Raw genomic sequence first — 13,078 nt, forward strand, 5'->3', positions numbered from 1 at the left:
CAGTGACACCATCACAGGACCTAACCAGATCAGCCCCACCATCACCGGTTCATTCACTTGCACATCCACCAATGTAATATACGCCATCATGTGCCAGCAATGCCCCTCTGCTATGTACATCGGCCAAACTGGACAGTCCCTACGTAAAAGGATAAATGGACACAAATCAGATATTAGGAATGGCAAGATACAAAAACCTGTAGAAGAACACTTTAACCTCCCTGGACACACAATAGCAGATTTAAAGGTAGCTATCCTGCAGCAAAAAAAACTTCAGGACCAGACTTCAAAGAGAAACTGCTGAGCCTCATCCTCCCTGATTGAACTAACCTCGTTATCCCCAGCCTGATTCTTGCTTGCATATTTATACCTGCGTCTGAAAATTTCCACTACGTGCATCCGACGAAGTGGATATTCACCCACGAAAGCTTATGCTCCAATAGGTCTGTTAGTCTAGAAGCTGCCACAGGACTCTTTGCAGCAGTTAGTGTCCCCATGCCCTGGGGCAGTCCCTGTTGTTTGCCTTGCGGGCATTTCCCTGCTCCCAGGAGCTCGCAGTCTAAACGCCACAGGGCCCAACCTCGGCGCTGAAGTTTCTGCGGGTCAGAGAGTCACAGTCCTTGGAGCAGAGCTCTCCCCTCCTGGAGCAAGACAGCAGCCTCTGCCCGCCAGGGGGCGCTGCCGGCCGCGCGCTCCGGCCTCAAGCTGGCAAGACGCACGCGCCCCGCCCCCAGTTTCTGGAAGAGTGAGCTAATGCTTGGGACAGGAGCGCTGTGATTGGCTGAGGGCCTGAGCGGGGGCGGGGCTATTGGCGCCGGGGACGGAGGAGGTGGGGCCTGTTGCCGATAAATAGGGGCCGCCCGGCCGGTCCCGCCGCCACACAGCGCAGAGACGGGAGTGCGTAGTTGGTCTGGGTCCGCCGCCGCGCCATGCTCGGAGCCTGACTGAGCCGCCGCGCCGGGCACACGAATGAACAAGCTGCTGCTGCTCCTGTTCACGTACCGGGGACTCGCCAGCCGGGGGGGCCGCAGGGGGAAGCGCCGCCGAAAATGGCCCCGTTCCGCATCCGTAGCGCGCGGCCTGAGGACTGCCCCGACCTGCTGCGCCTCATTAAGGTAACCGGCTGCGCGCGGGTGCGAGGGGGGAGGGGGGCGCGGAGCGGAGCGGGCGGCTGGGCGCGAGGAGGGGGGAGGGGGCGCGGAGCGGAGCGGAGCGGGCGGCTGGGCGCGAGGAGGGGGGAGGGGGCGCGGAGCGGAGCGGAGCGGGCGGCTGGGCGCGAGGAGGGGGGAGGGGGCGCGGAGCGGAGCGGAGCGGGCGGCTGGGCGCGAGGAGGGGGGAGGGGGCGCGGAGCGGAGCGTGTCATTGTTGTAATCCGAACCTTTGCGCTTGTTGCGCCACGGGGCATAGACACGTCTCCTCCCCCTCCCCCCCCACCCCACCAGCAGTAGGTTTTGTCTGCCCAGCGCCCAGACCTTCAGTGCTGGGGTGTGGAGGACACCTTTGCCCCGCTGACTTGGCAAAAACGAGTTGATTGTGTTCAGTTCACCTGTAATGGGCTGCTTGCCCTTCACCCTCTGCACAGGGCTTCTGCTCGGCGCTGCTTTGCATAAACAGCACTCGGGGAAGAAATGTTTCCTCTACACATGGAAATATATTTGTGTATCTATACTTTATTTCTTTTTTTTATGTTTAGGAACTAGCTAAATATGAGGATATGGAGGATCAAGTAGTCCTAACTGAAAAAGGTAACAAATTAGCTGCTGTCAGTTTGATTTGATGATCGTCCTACTACAGTTAATATATAATATATGTTTCAGAGTAGCAGCCGTGTTAGTCTGTATTCGCAAAAAGAAAAGGAGGACTTGTGGCACCTTAGAGACTAACAAATTTAGTAGAGCATAAGCTTTCGTCAGCTCACTTCATCGGATGCATTTGGTGGAAAAAACAGAGGAGAGATTTATATACACACACACAGAGAACATGAAACAATGGGTTTATCATACACACTGTAAGGAGAGTGATCACTTAAGATAAGCCATCACCCACAGCAGGGGGGGGAAAGGAGGAAAACCTTCCATGGTGACAAGCAGGTAGGCTAATTCCAGCAGTTATCAAGAATATCAGAGGAATAGTGGGGGGTCGGGTGGGGGGGAGAAATACCATGGGGAAATAGTTTTACTTTGTGTAATGACTCATCCATTCCCAGTCTCTATTCAAGCCTAAGTTAATTGTATCCAGTTTGCAAATTAATTCCAATTCAGCAGTCTCTCATTGGAGTCTGTTTTTGAAGCTTTTTTGTTGAAGTATAGCCACTCTTAGGTCTGTGATCTCTCAGATCTTGGAAGATAGACCAGTCCTTGCTTACAGACAGCCCCCCAATCTGAAGCAAATACTCACCAGCAACCACACACCACACAACAGAACCACTAATCCAGGAACCTATCCTTGCAACAAAGCCCGTTGCCAACTCTGTCCACATATCTATTCAGGGGATACCATCATAGGGCCTAATCACATCAGCCACACTATCAGAGGCTCCTTCACCTGCGCATCTACCAATGTGATATATGCCATCATGTGCCAGCAATGCCCCTCTGCCATGTACATTGGCCAAACTGGACAGTCTCTACATAAAAGAATGAATGGACACAAATCAGACGTCAAGAATTATAACATTCAAAAACCAGTTGGAGAACACTTCAATCTCTCTGGTCACTCGATCACAGACCTAAGAGTGGCTATACTTCAACAAAAAAGCTTCAAAAACAGACTCCAATGAGAGACTGCTGAATTGGAATTAATTTGCAAACTGGAGACAATTAACTTAGGCTCGAATAGAGACTGGGAATGGATGAGTCATTACACAAAGTAAAACTATTTCCCCATGGTATTTCTCCCCCCCACCCCACCCCCCACTGTTCCTCTGATATTCTTGTTAACTGCTGGAATTACCTACCTGCTTGTCACCATGGAAGGTTTTCCTCCTTTTCCCCCCCCCTGCTGCTGGTGATGGCTTATCTTAAGTGATCACTCTCCTTACAGTGTGTATGATAAACCCATTGTTTCATGTTCTCTGTGTGTGTGTATATAAATCTCTCCTCTGTTTTTTCCACCAAATGCATCCGATGAAGTGAGCTGTAGCTCACGAAGGCTTATGCTCTAATAAATTTGTTAGTCTCTAAGGTGCCACAAGTACTCCTTTTCTTTTTATATAATATATATCTGCTTATTGTCATCTTGTAGATCTGCTTGAAGATGGCTTTGGTGAGCATCCTTTCTACCACTGTCTTGTTGCAGAAGTGCCAGAAGAACAGTGGACAGCCGAAGGTAAGATTTCCTGCTACTTTTTTAAAATCAGAAATACACAGGATGTACATAACACATTATTTAAAGCTACTGATTATACATAAAGCTCCAGCTGTGAATTTGGGTAAGAAGAAAGAATTAAAATACAACTATTGAAATAGAAGAATCATTGTTTTTCTAATGTGATCAACTATCCTGGAGACCAGGTATAATATATATGGTACTGTAATTCCATTTCATTAAATGGTTGTTCTTGTTTGACCCTAATTTACCTTAATGTAATCCTGTTGAATCACATTTTTTCTTTAATTTGTCCCCAATCTTCAGGTTACAGTCTCTAGCTTCGCCATGTACATGGCCCTTCCGTGTACATGGATGGGCGGGGAGGTAACTAAAAGATCCGTTACACAATAAAGTAGATGATCATGATATATGAGGTAAGGTCTAACAGGGACAAGTACTATTCCCAAGCATTTACCAAAAAACACACGGTAGATCAGAAATTCTGAATGCACACTCTTCGTATGAGTATGTGCAAAGCATTATGGCTAACAACATGATTTGAATTCTCAAGTTTTAGGACTGAGTGGGATTATGTTGGAAGAGGGTACCAGTTTTGCACTGAACAGTTGGCTCCTCTTACAGGGTGAGCCATAAAGTTGTTTCAAGCAAACAAGGAAAGCTGTTGGCCAAAGTAGATATCTTTCTGGTGCCCAGGATAAAGGAGACAGACTACCACTTTATCAGTGGGAACACAGTTGAGGCAGTGTTGGAGATGCCATTATGTTAACTAATGGCTGCCTGTGAGCACTCCTGGTTTTCCCACTGAGCAATTTTTGAGAAATATTAATTGGAAGACAGACTTAAAGGTGTGTGTTTTTAGATTCTACTGTTAGTGTTGTGTTCTGATTTTTAAGAAAGCAGAATTGAGTTAACTGCCACCATATTCTGAACTGCCGTGTAAAATGTAAACCAATTTATAATCCAAAGTGGACATACTGATAAACCAGTAGGGTATGTATACTGTTTGTAGCAGAAAGCCTTAGTTGTTTGTTGTTTGTTTACTATTACTGTAAACACTGCCTTCAAGGAACCAGAAGGATAATCTTCATTCCACAACACAGATCTCAAGCTATCAGAATTCCTATTTTACCTACACCTCAATATGCTTATTGCAAACTTCCATTCTTAAATCAGGCTTATAACAGTTAATAAATTAATAGTTGCATGTACAGAAAGAAAACCTAGGTATTTAGGTTATATGCATGTAAGCTGAAATGTACTAATCTTGTTGCCTTTCAAAAATAAGGGGTTTTTTTGTTTTGTTTTTGTTTTTTGCGGATGTAATGTAATCCTTTGTTACAGGACATCTTATTGTGGGTTTTGCCATGTACTACTTCACTTATGATCCATGGATTGGAAAACTGCTGTACCTTGAAGATTTCTTTGTAATGCCAGAGTTCAGAGGTAAGTTCTAAGGAATAGCTTTTAAAAGTATTGTTTGTGTGTTTTTTAAAAGTTACAACTAACATTTCTTGACTTTTTTAGGACTTGGCATTGGTTCAGAAATTCTGAAGAATCTGAGTCAGGCAAGTAGTTTTTCCTTTCTCCATTAGATTTTTAGCATGAGACAACAGCAGAGAAGCAAGTCTGTGCGTCAATTGTCTGAATTATTACCCTTTAACAGTACTTGAAAGTGAGTAAAGTGGATAAATGGACATATGGAGCAGGCTTATCAGATTCTCTAAACTTTTAGTGGCTTAGTATCTGATTCTTCATAGAATCAGAATTGTGATAGGCACAATAGAGATGAGGGACAAAGGAGGAAACAGCTATATTTAAAACAGCTGCAAACATTTTAGCAGTGGTGTCCACTTCAAAATAAATCATATTGTTGGGGACTCTTGCCTATTGGATGGGAAGGATAGATTTGTGTACACAACAAATAAGATTGCTATATACCTAATCAATATACTGGTTACATGTTTATAGGTTGCTCTTAAATGCCGCTGTAGCAGCATGCACTTTGTAGTCGCAGAATGGAACGAACCTTCGATCAAGTTCTACAAGAGAAGAGGTGCTTCTGATCTGTCCACTGAGGAAGGATGGAGGCTCTTCAAAATTGACAAAGAGCATCTGTTGAAAATGGCAACTGAAGAGTGAGGAATTATTCTGGCAAATGACAAATCTTATATTTGAATCATACTCTGAAACTCTTGCCTTGCTTTCTATACAGTTTGTAGTGGAATAAATAGCATGGACACTAATTCGAAAGCTCCTTTACCAGTGCTATTGTAGTATAATTGTTGCTGTCATCTGGACTTGAAACATCAGTTTTACAGGAAGTGACATCTGTGAAGTCCAATTTATGTGCTTGTAAACATCATCCTTCACCAGTGTGGGCTAGTGATCTTTCAATGTTTATTGAATAAAACTTCATTGTTGTGAGTGTCATTCAAATGTGTACAATGTACACACTGGCAGGGTTTTTGTTTTAATTTCCTTTTATAAAATAAAGTATAGTATTTTCACTTTAATGGCAGTGTAGTGTGGTTGAATTCTTACAAGTAAAGTGGCCTTCATTTGGTCACTTTATTTCTTGCAGCAATAAATAACCACTGCCTATCAGCATCACAAGGACTTGAAAGCAGAGTTTTTCTTGCAACTAATGTAGCTACCAGCAACTAAATGTCTGTCTGTCCGTCCTTCCAATTTAGGATCTTGTAGCTGCATTTTTCAAAATCATTTTTCCCCCAAATGAAGAAAAAAAAGGGGGGGAGACTAATATGCAGTCAGAAGCTTTCTCTCTTATAGTGAAAGTAATTAGAGGCAAAACTGTTAATAGCAGTAGGTAAAGAGACCTTATCTAAAATACAGATTGCATTTGTTAAACTAGAATTGGCTTTTACTTCATTTAGTTGGATGGTATAAAACCGCTCTGTGGACACATCAATTCAAATCTGCTTTATACTGTTTTAACTTGGATTCGATACCAACTTAAATCAATAAATCATGTTTAAAGTGACTGAAGAGTATTTGTGAGCATTTTGCACCAGCTTTAACTAAATTCGTATTAAAACCAATTCAAACACAAGAACAGGTGGTAAGGTTACTTGTAACTAACTGCCGTCCTTTTTAAAGAAGCTGTTTGAAAGATACCAAAACATGAATAAAATTGTGTGTGCATAGGGCAACAAATGCCCAAAGATTGTTATCCTACTAATGCAGCTGTTCTATAGTGTAACATTTTTAAGGTGGGGATGGGGGGATTTTCATAAAACTAGCTGGACTCTCTACCTGAACAGGCAAGCAGAAGGAAGTGAGGGTGATAATGAAAGCAACACACCAGGATTATAGTTAAAGTAGCTTCCACTTGTTTTCATTATATCTGAATGGTACTTGGACTGGCTGAAGTACAAAACTATCAACCTCACATAGTTCAGTAAATCTCTATAGAGGTGGTTTACACTTAATCCTTAACTTAATCCTGTACAGGAAAGGGAATATATTGTACCAACATAACTATCTCCCCACTAGGGCTTGTACTGGTAGATTGACTTAAAAACAAAAACAAAAACCCTCACTAAAAGTTATACTAATACAACTCTTGAGTATAGAATTAGATCTTCTGTGTAAGTGGTTTTGAGACCGGTATCATCTCACTGTACTGCAATACAAAGACCCACCTCATTCTCTTGTAGCTAGGTAAGTTTTGTAACTGCCTTGTCTCTCAGGAATGGCAAGTCAAAATAAACGTAAGTTCTGTTTAGTGATTCCATTTATCTGATAGGTTTCAGAGTAGCAGTTGTGTTAGTCTGTATTCGCAAAAAGAAAAGGAGTACTTGTGGCACCTTAGAGACTAACAAATTTATTTGAGCATAAGCTTTTGTGAGCTACAGCTCACTTCATCGGATGCATTTATCTGATGAAAGATTTAAAAAGGTATTTGCATTTAAATAGCTCCTCCAGCATTTCAGTCTAATGAGAACTTTCTTGTATTGCAATCACTTATTTCTTTAATAAGTGTTTGGGACTAGTTAAATCTTTTTTTAAAAGAAATAAAAACCTAGCCTGGACTTCTAGAAAATTAGGGCCACAATTAAAAATATTAATAGAATTAATAATTTTTTTATTAATAGAATTCAGTGACACTAGATGTAGTTTAAATAAATGTAATGAACTTCTGAATTTGACTGCTTGCTCTTAAAAATTTAGTACTCATAACATACCACAGCATGTGTGGTATACATGCAAATAACTAAAGTAGGGCTTCTGATTAATTGCTGTTAACACACACAATTAACTCTGATGGTGATTAATTGCCCTTTAAATTGCAGTTAAACAATAGAATACCAAATGAAATTTATTAAATATTTTGGATGTTTTTCTACATTTTCAAATATATTGATTTTGATTACAGCACAGAATACAAAGTGTATGATACTCACTTATATTTTTGATTACCAATATTTACACTAAAAATGATAAAAAGAAATAGTATTTCAGTTCACATACAAGTACTGTAGTGCAGTCTCTTTATCATGAAAGTTAAATTTGCAGGTGGGGGGGTTGCTTACTATCTCAGGGTGTAGCAGGGGCCCCTTTGCGCCTGTCTCTGCTGAATTCAAAACCACTCTGAGGAGACTCTCCGGTTCAGCAATCACCGGTGTAGTTTATTTACAGTGTGCAATCCCACTGCCTTCTCACCACATACAGCATGGGGGTTTCAGCCTTAGGAACTTCTCACTTGCTGCAGCCAGGAAGGAAGAGCTACCGCTTTCTGGCTTCCCCCTGGCTTCCTTCCTCTGGGACTGTATATAGCCCCAAGATAATTAGGAAAAAGAAAAGGAGTACTTGTGGCACCTTAGAGACTAACAAATTTATTAGAGCATAAGCTTTCGTGAGCTACAGCTCACTTCATTGTAGCTCACGAAAGCTTATGCTCTAATAAATTTGTTAGTCTCTAAGGTGCCACAAGTACTCCTTTTCTTTTTGCGAATACAGACTAACACGGCTGCTACTCTGAAACCTGTCAAAGATAATTAGGCTGGCAGCTACTTCCCCTTTGTCAGTCAGGTGCAGGTTTCTCTAGCCAACTCCAATTTACCTCCCTTAATGGGAGCTGGCATGACACAGTAGCTCAAGGGTTCCTGCCTAGCATCCTGTCTCAGTTACATAACTGCACTCAAAACAACGTAAAACTTTAGAGCCTACAAGTCCACTCAGTCCTACTTCTTGTTCAACCAATCACAAAGGCAAACAAGTTTGTTTACATTTACGGGTCATAATGGTGCCTGGTTATTATTTACAATGTCACCAGAAAGTGAGAACAGGTGTTCACATGGAACTTTTGTAGCCAGCATTACAAGGTATTTACATGCCAGATATGCTAAGCATTTATATGTCCTTTCATGCTTCATCCATCATTCTAGAGGACATCCTTCCATGCTGATGATGCGCATTAAAAAAATGTTAATTAAATTTGTGAGTACTCTTTGGGGGAGAGTAGTATGTCCCCTGCTCTGTTTTACCCACATTCTGCCATATATGTCATGTTATAGCAGTCTTGGCTGATGACCCAGCACATGTTTGTTTTAAGACCACTTTCATGGCAGTTTTGACAAAATACAAAGATGGTACCAATGTGAGATTTCTAAAGATAGCTACAGCACTCAAACCAAGGTTTAGAAATCTGAAGTGCCTTCCAAAATCTGAGAGGGACAAGGTATGGAGCATGCTTTCATAAGTCTTAAAAGAGCAATACTCTGATGCGGAAACTATAGAACCCAAACCGTCTGCTGGTGGCGTCTGATTCAGATGATGAAAAGGAACATGCGTCATCCCACTCTGCTTTGGATCGTTATCAAGAAAAACGTGTCAGCATCATGGACGCATGACCGCTGGAAGGGTGGTTGAAGCATGAAGGGACATATGAATCTTTAGGGCATTTGGCATGAAAATACCTTGTAATGCCAGCTACAACAGTGCCATGCGAATGCCTGTTCTCACTTTTAGGTGACATTGTAAACAAGAAACAGGCAGTATTATCTCCTGCAACTGTAACCAAACTTGATTGGCTGAACAAGAAGTAAGACTGAGCGGACTTGTAGGCTCTAAAGTTTAACATTGTTTTATTTTTGAACGCTGGGGGGGCGGTTTGTTTTTTTGTTTTTTTTTTTTACATAATTCTACATTTGTAAAGTCAAATTTCATGATAAAGAGATTGCACTACAGTACTTGCAATGGGGGAATTGAAAAATACTATTTCTTTTGTTTTTTACAGTGCAAATATTTGTAATCAAAAATAAACTGAGCACTGCACACTTTTGTTTTCAGTGTTGTAATTGAAATCAATATATTTGAAAATGTAGAAACATCCACAAATATTTAAATAAATGGTATTCTATTATTGTTTAACAGTACGATTAATTGCAATTAATTTTTTAATCTCGTCAGCCCTACTCTAAAACAAAAGTTTTAGAAAAAGAAGTATTCCAGTCCACTGAATAGGTGTTGATTTTGGCTGGGATGGTCAAAAGGAGCCTAAAGTAGTTATTCAGTGGGGTTTGGGTGTCTAACTCTTGAGTCTTATGTAATCCCAGTCTTTATGTACGTTACACCAGCCAAAAAAAAAAAGAGTGCAAGTAGATTTAGAATGTTTTGCATGCTATTTCCGCATCTTACTTTTCAAGAGTAATGTCATTCAAATCTTCCCTTTTATGTTGCTTACTTATCCTGTACTGCTGTTGTTAGCTGCATTTGTAAAGGTGACCTGCAAGGGTTTCTGCTTCTTTATTATGCATGATATATGAAGAAAGACTGACATTTTTGTTTGTTTGCATTAGTCTGACATCGCTATTACATCATCTTTCCTAATGACAGGTTTCAGAATAGCAGCCGTGTTTGTCTGTATTCGCAAAAAGAAAAGGAGTACCCGTGGCACCTTAGAGACCAACAAATTTATTAGAGCATAAGCTTTCGTGAGCTACAGCTCACTTCATCGGATGCATTTGGTGGAAAAAGCAGAGGAGAGATTTATATATACACACACACACACACACACACACACACACATATAAAAATATATATAATGTATATAAATCTCTCCTCTGCTTTTTCCACCAAATGCATCCGATGAAGTGAGCTGTAGCTCACGAAAGCTTATGCTCTAATAAATTTGTTGGTCTCTAAGGTGCCACGGGTACTCCTTTTCTTTTTATCATCTTTCCTGTTTTTGATGGTGTCCCCTTAGAGGACTGGAATACTGGGATAGAATATTTTTGAGCCCTTATTGAAAAAGTTGGGATCCTAATTCTTTACCTAAAGGATTTCATCACAAGTGGGATATCGAACCGTGGGAATAAATGGATGTTAACAATCCTCTCTCCTCCACATTGGTCACTTTTCATATCCTTGATAGTTACATCAGTCTCGCTAGTTTTGTAATCCATGATATTCCAGAAGGAACAGGGTAGACTACACTACCAATTTCAAAAATGCAAAATAAAAACAAATTAGAACCTATGGGGCCTTTATAAATCCAATACAACCTCATCCTCTCCCCACCCCCACTCTTTTCTTTTGCAGTTTACCTTTCTCTATAAAAGAGCTAGAAGAGCTAATTGGTACAATGCATGGGAGACACAAAGGCAATATTTACCCTTGACTACAGCTCTGCCAATCATATACTAGGGAAAAGTTTTGTTATGCTCTGAGCTACAGTGTAAGTCCCATCATTGAACATGCAACATTTCAGTGTTTCCATACTGGAGTGATGAAAGGGTGATATACAAGGCAAACTGCAGGAATAGGATCACAGAACTAGAATAAATAAAGTTATGTAACCACACACAAAATGATCATAATATCACCCTTTCTTTGGTGGTGGGTTCTCCCCCGCCCTCCCCCCCTTCTGTGAAGCTCATCCACAAAGCTCCAGGGTTGCTGTGGGCTACAACTCTTAAGAAGCCTTTTTGTCTGCATAACTTGAGAGGGAAAAATAACTCCTCTCCATTTTTTTTAGTCTTAACTGCCAAGTATTTAAATTTAAAATTCAGTAACATATTCAGGTTTATCCTCATACACATATACTATTTTGTTCATGGGACATTTGCTTTCATGGACTCTAGCCGGTGAAGTGTTCGGGTCTACTTTACCAGGTTGCAGACAGAATGCCAGCTATGCATGGAACATACATCTGGGGAATAATTGCGTAATTTACTGTCATACTGCAAAGAATTTTAGCATGAACTAGCTCTCTCTGCTTACTAGAGCATTATTTCTGCTCCTTTGTTGTGAAATTTGTGAGAAATGAAATAAAATCTTATATTTGCATGATTTGAACTGAGGATGAAGTCCTGTGCAGCTCTTTCAAAGTAATCTTATTACATCATCATAACAGGAACAGATTGAGCTCTGCACAGACATTCTCTTCATAAACTATATCCAGTAAATATATGTGTGTGACACCTGGATAGGCCACACTGAGAATGCCACACAGGGTAGATTGCAAGAAATAGGGCAGACAATCCCTCAAACTGATAGTTTATTCCATAATTAGATTTACCAAGTCAGTAACCAAATAGCTTCAGTTGTACCACACTGGTTAATAAGCCAAACACAATCCCCTTTATGCAATTCAGTCCTTGGTTCCCATCTAGGACAACCAAGTCTAATATAATGAGGGATTACTGAAAACCTGATTCACCATATGTGAGGTTCACCAATTCCCAGGTCAATATGAGTCACAGATCTTACCCAATAATCATGCTGATGCCAGTCCTTTAGTAAATAAAACTAAAGGTTTAACAATAAAAGGAAAAAGTTGCAAATGGTTAAAAGATCAATATGCATACAAATGTGTGTAAAGTCCTTAGGTCAGTTTCGTAGCAGACATGGTGAGGCTGCTGATTTGTAAAAGTCTTTCTGGAATCAGTTTAAACAGTTGTAGTCCAATAGGCAGGCCAGGTATGGAGTCTGTTCAAGTCCTTCTATGCATTTTCCAGGGTATTCCAAATTATTCTTTGGAAGATCTCCATCTTACAATTTATACTTTCCCTGTTCAAAGTTTAAGCAGACTAGAGATGAAAGGATCCAGCCAAAGCTTTCCTTTATAGCTCTTCTAGCAGACTGACAAGTCAAGTCATCACAGCAGGTCCTTCCCCGGAGGAATAATAGGTAATGTGGCCCTTTGCTTTGAAGCTAATCTTCTATTTCCTATGCATATGCAGGTAAACTAGTTACATCTCTTTAAAATTCATGTATAAGTAGATTGTCTTGATTACAATGGTTAGGCCTCCTATTAAGTTGTTATGGCTCATACTCAAGTTGGCTGGTCTGTCAGTGTCCCAGTATCTCACTTTAATCAGTGCCAGGGCTTTTCATGCTCAGTCCACAGCAAAGCTCTAAAGTTACCTTAACTTTTCCATGTTTTAGTCACCCATTCTCATGGTGTAAGCTATTGCCACTACCCTGCCACCGAAGGAACAAATACTAAACTGTATGAACATACAGGCAGTAGAATGATTGCTGCTCTCATGAAACTTACAACATGCAGGTGTTGACTGGAGTTTAAAGAATCCACCTCATTGTACCAAACTCTACTTTGCACAATTTAAATTTTGAAGATTGTTTTGCTTCCTGGCTTAAGATCTACTTAAATGCTTTGCTGAATCAGGTTTTGGCAGAGATGGTTGCAGTTCAGATAAGGTATTAACCTGTTGTGGAAGAAAACAAAATGTAATATTTCAACCAGTAGAGTTCTGTGAAACCT

General features: G+C 40.8%; 2 protein-coding genes across 5 annotated transcripts in view; one reads left to right on the forward strand and one right to left on the reverse strand.

Annotated features, from left to right (window-relative positions):
- The first annotated feature begins 865 nt into the window (after window positions 1–865).
- Window positions 866–5,840, forward strand: SAT1 (spermidine/spermine N1-acetyltransferase 1). Of its 2 annotated transcripts, XM_038381637.2 has the most exons (6): window positions 866–1,115; window positions 1,694–1,745; window positions 3,244–3,327; window positions 4,672–4,773; window positions 4,855–4,895; window positions 5,299–5,840. In XM_038381637.2, the coding sequence occupies exons 1-6, from the start codon at window positions 1,050–1,052 to the stop codon at window positions 5,467–5,469; spliced, it is 516 nt and encodes a 171-aa protein (XP_038237565.1). In that variant the 5' UTR covers window positions 866–1,049; the 3' UTR covers window positions 5,470–5,840. The 2 variants fall into 2 exon arrangements, with proteins under 2 accessions (XP_038237565.1, XP_043360869.1); XM_043504934.1 differs by lacking the exon at window positions 866–1,115 and having other exon boundaries at window positions 1,711–1,811; window positions 3,222–3,327.
- Window positions 5,841–11,834: 5,994 nt separating this feature from the next.
- APOO (apolipoprotein O) overlaps window positions 11,835–13,078 on the reverse strand; it is a 90,089-nt gene continuing 88,845 nt past the window's right edge. For all 3 annotated transcript variants that reach the window (XR_006277864.1, XR_006277865.1, XM_038416659.2), the window contains one exon: window positions 11,835–13,022. The gene's annotated coding sequence lies outside the window, so the exon portion shown is untranslated. The remainder of the gene's footprint in view (window positions 13,023–13,078) is intronic.

The sequence above is a fragment of the Dermochelys coriacea genome, chromosome 1 (genome assembly GCF_009764565.3).
Source record: "Dermochelys coriacea isolate rDerCor1 chromosome 1, rDerCor1.pri.v4, whole genome shotgun sequence".
NCBI classification, from domain to species: Eukaryota; Metazoa; Chordata; order Testudines; family Dermochelyidae; genus Dermochelys; species Dermochelys coriacea.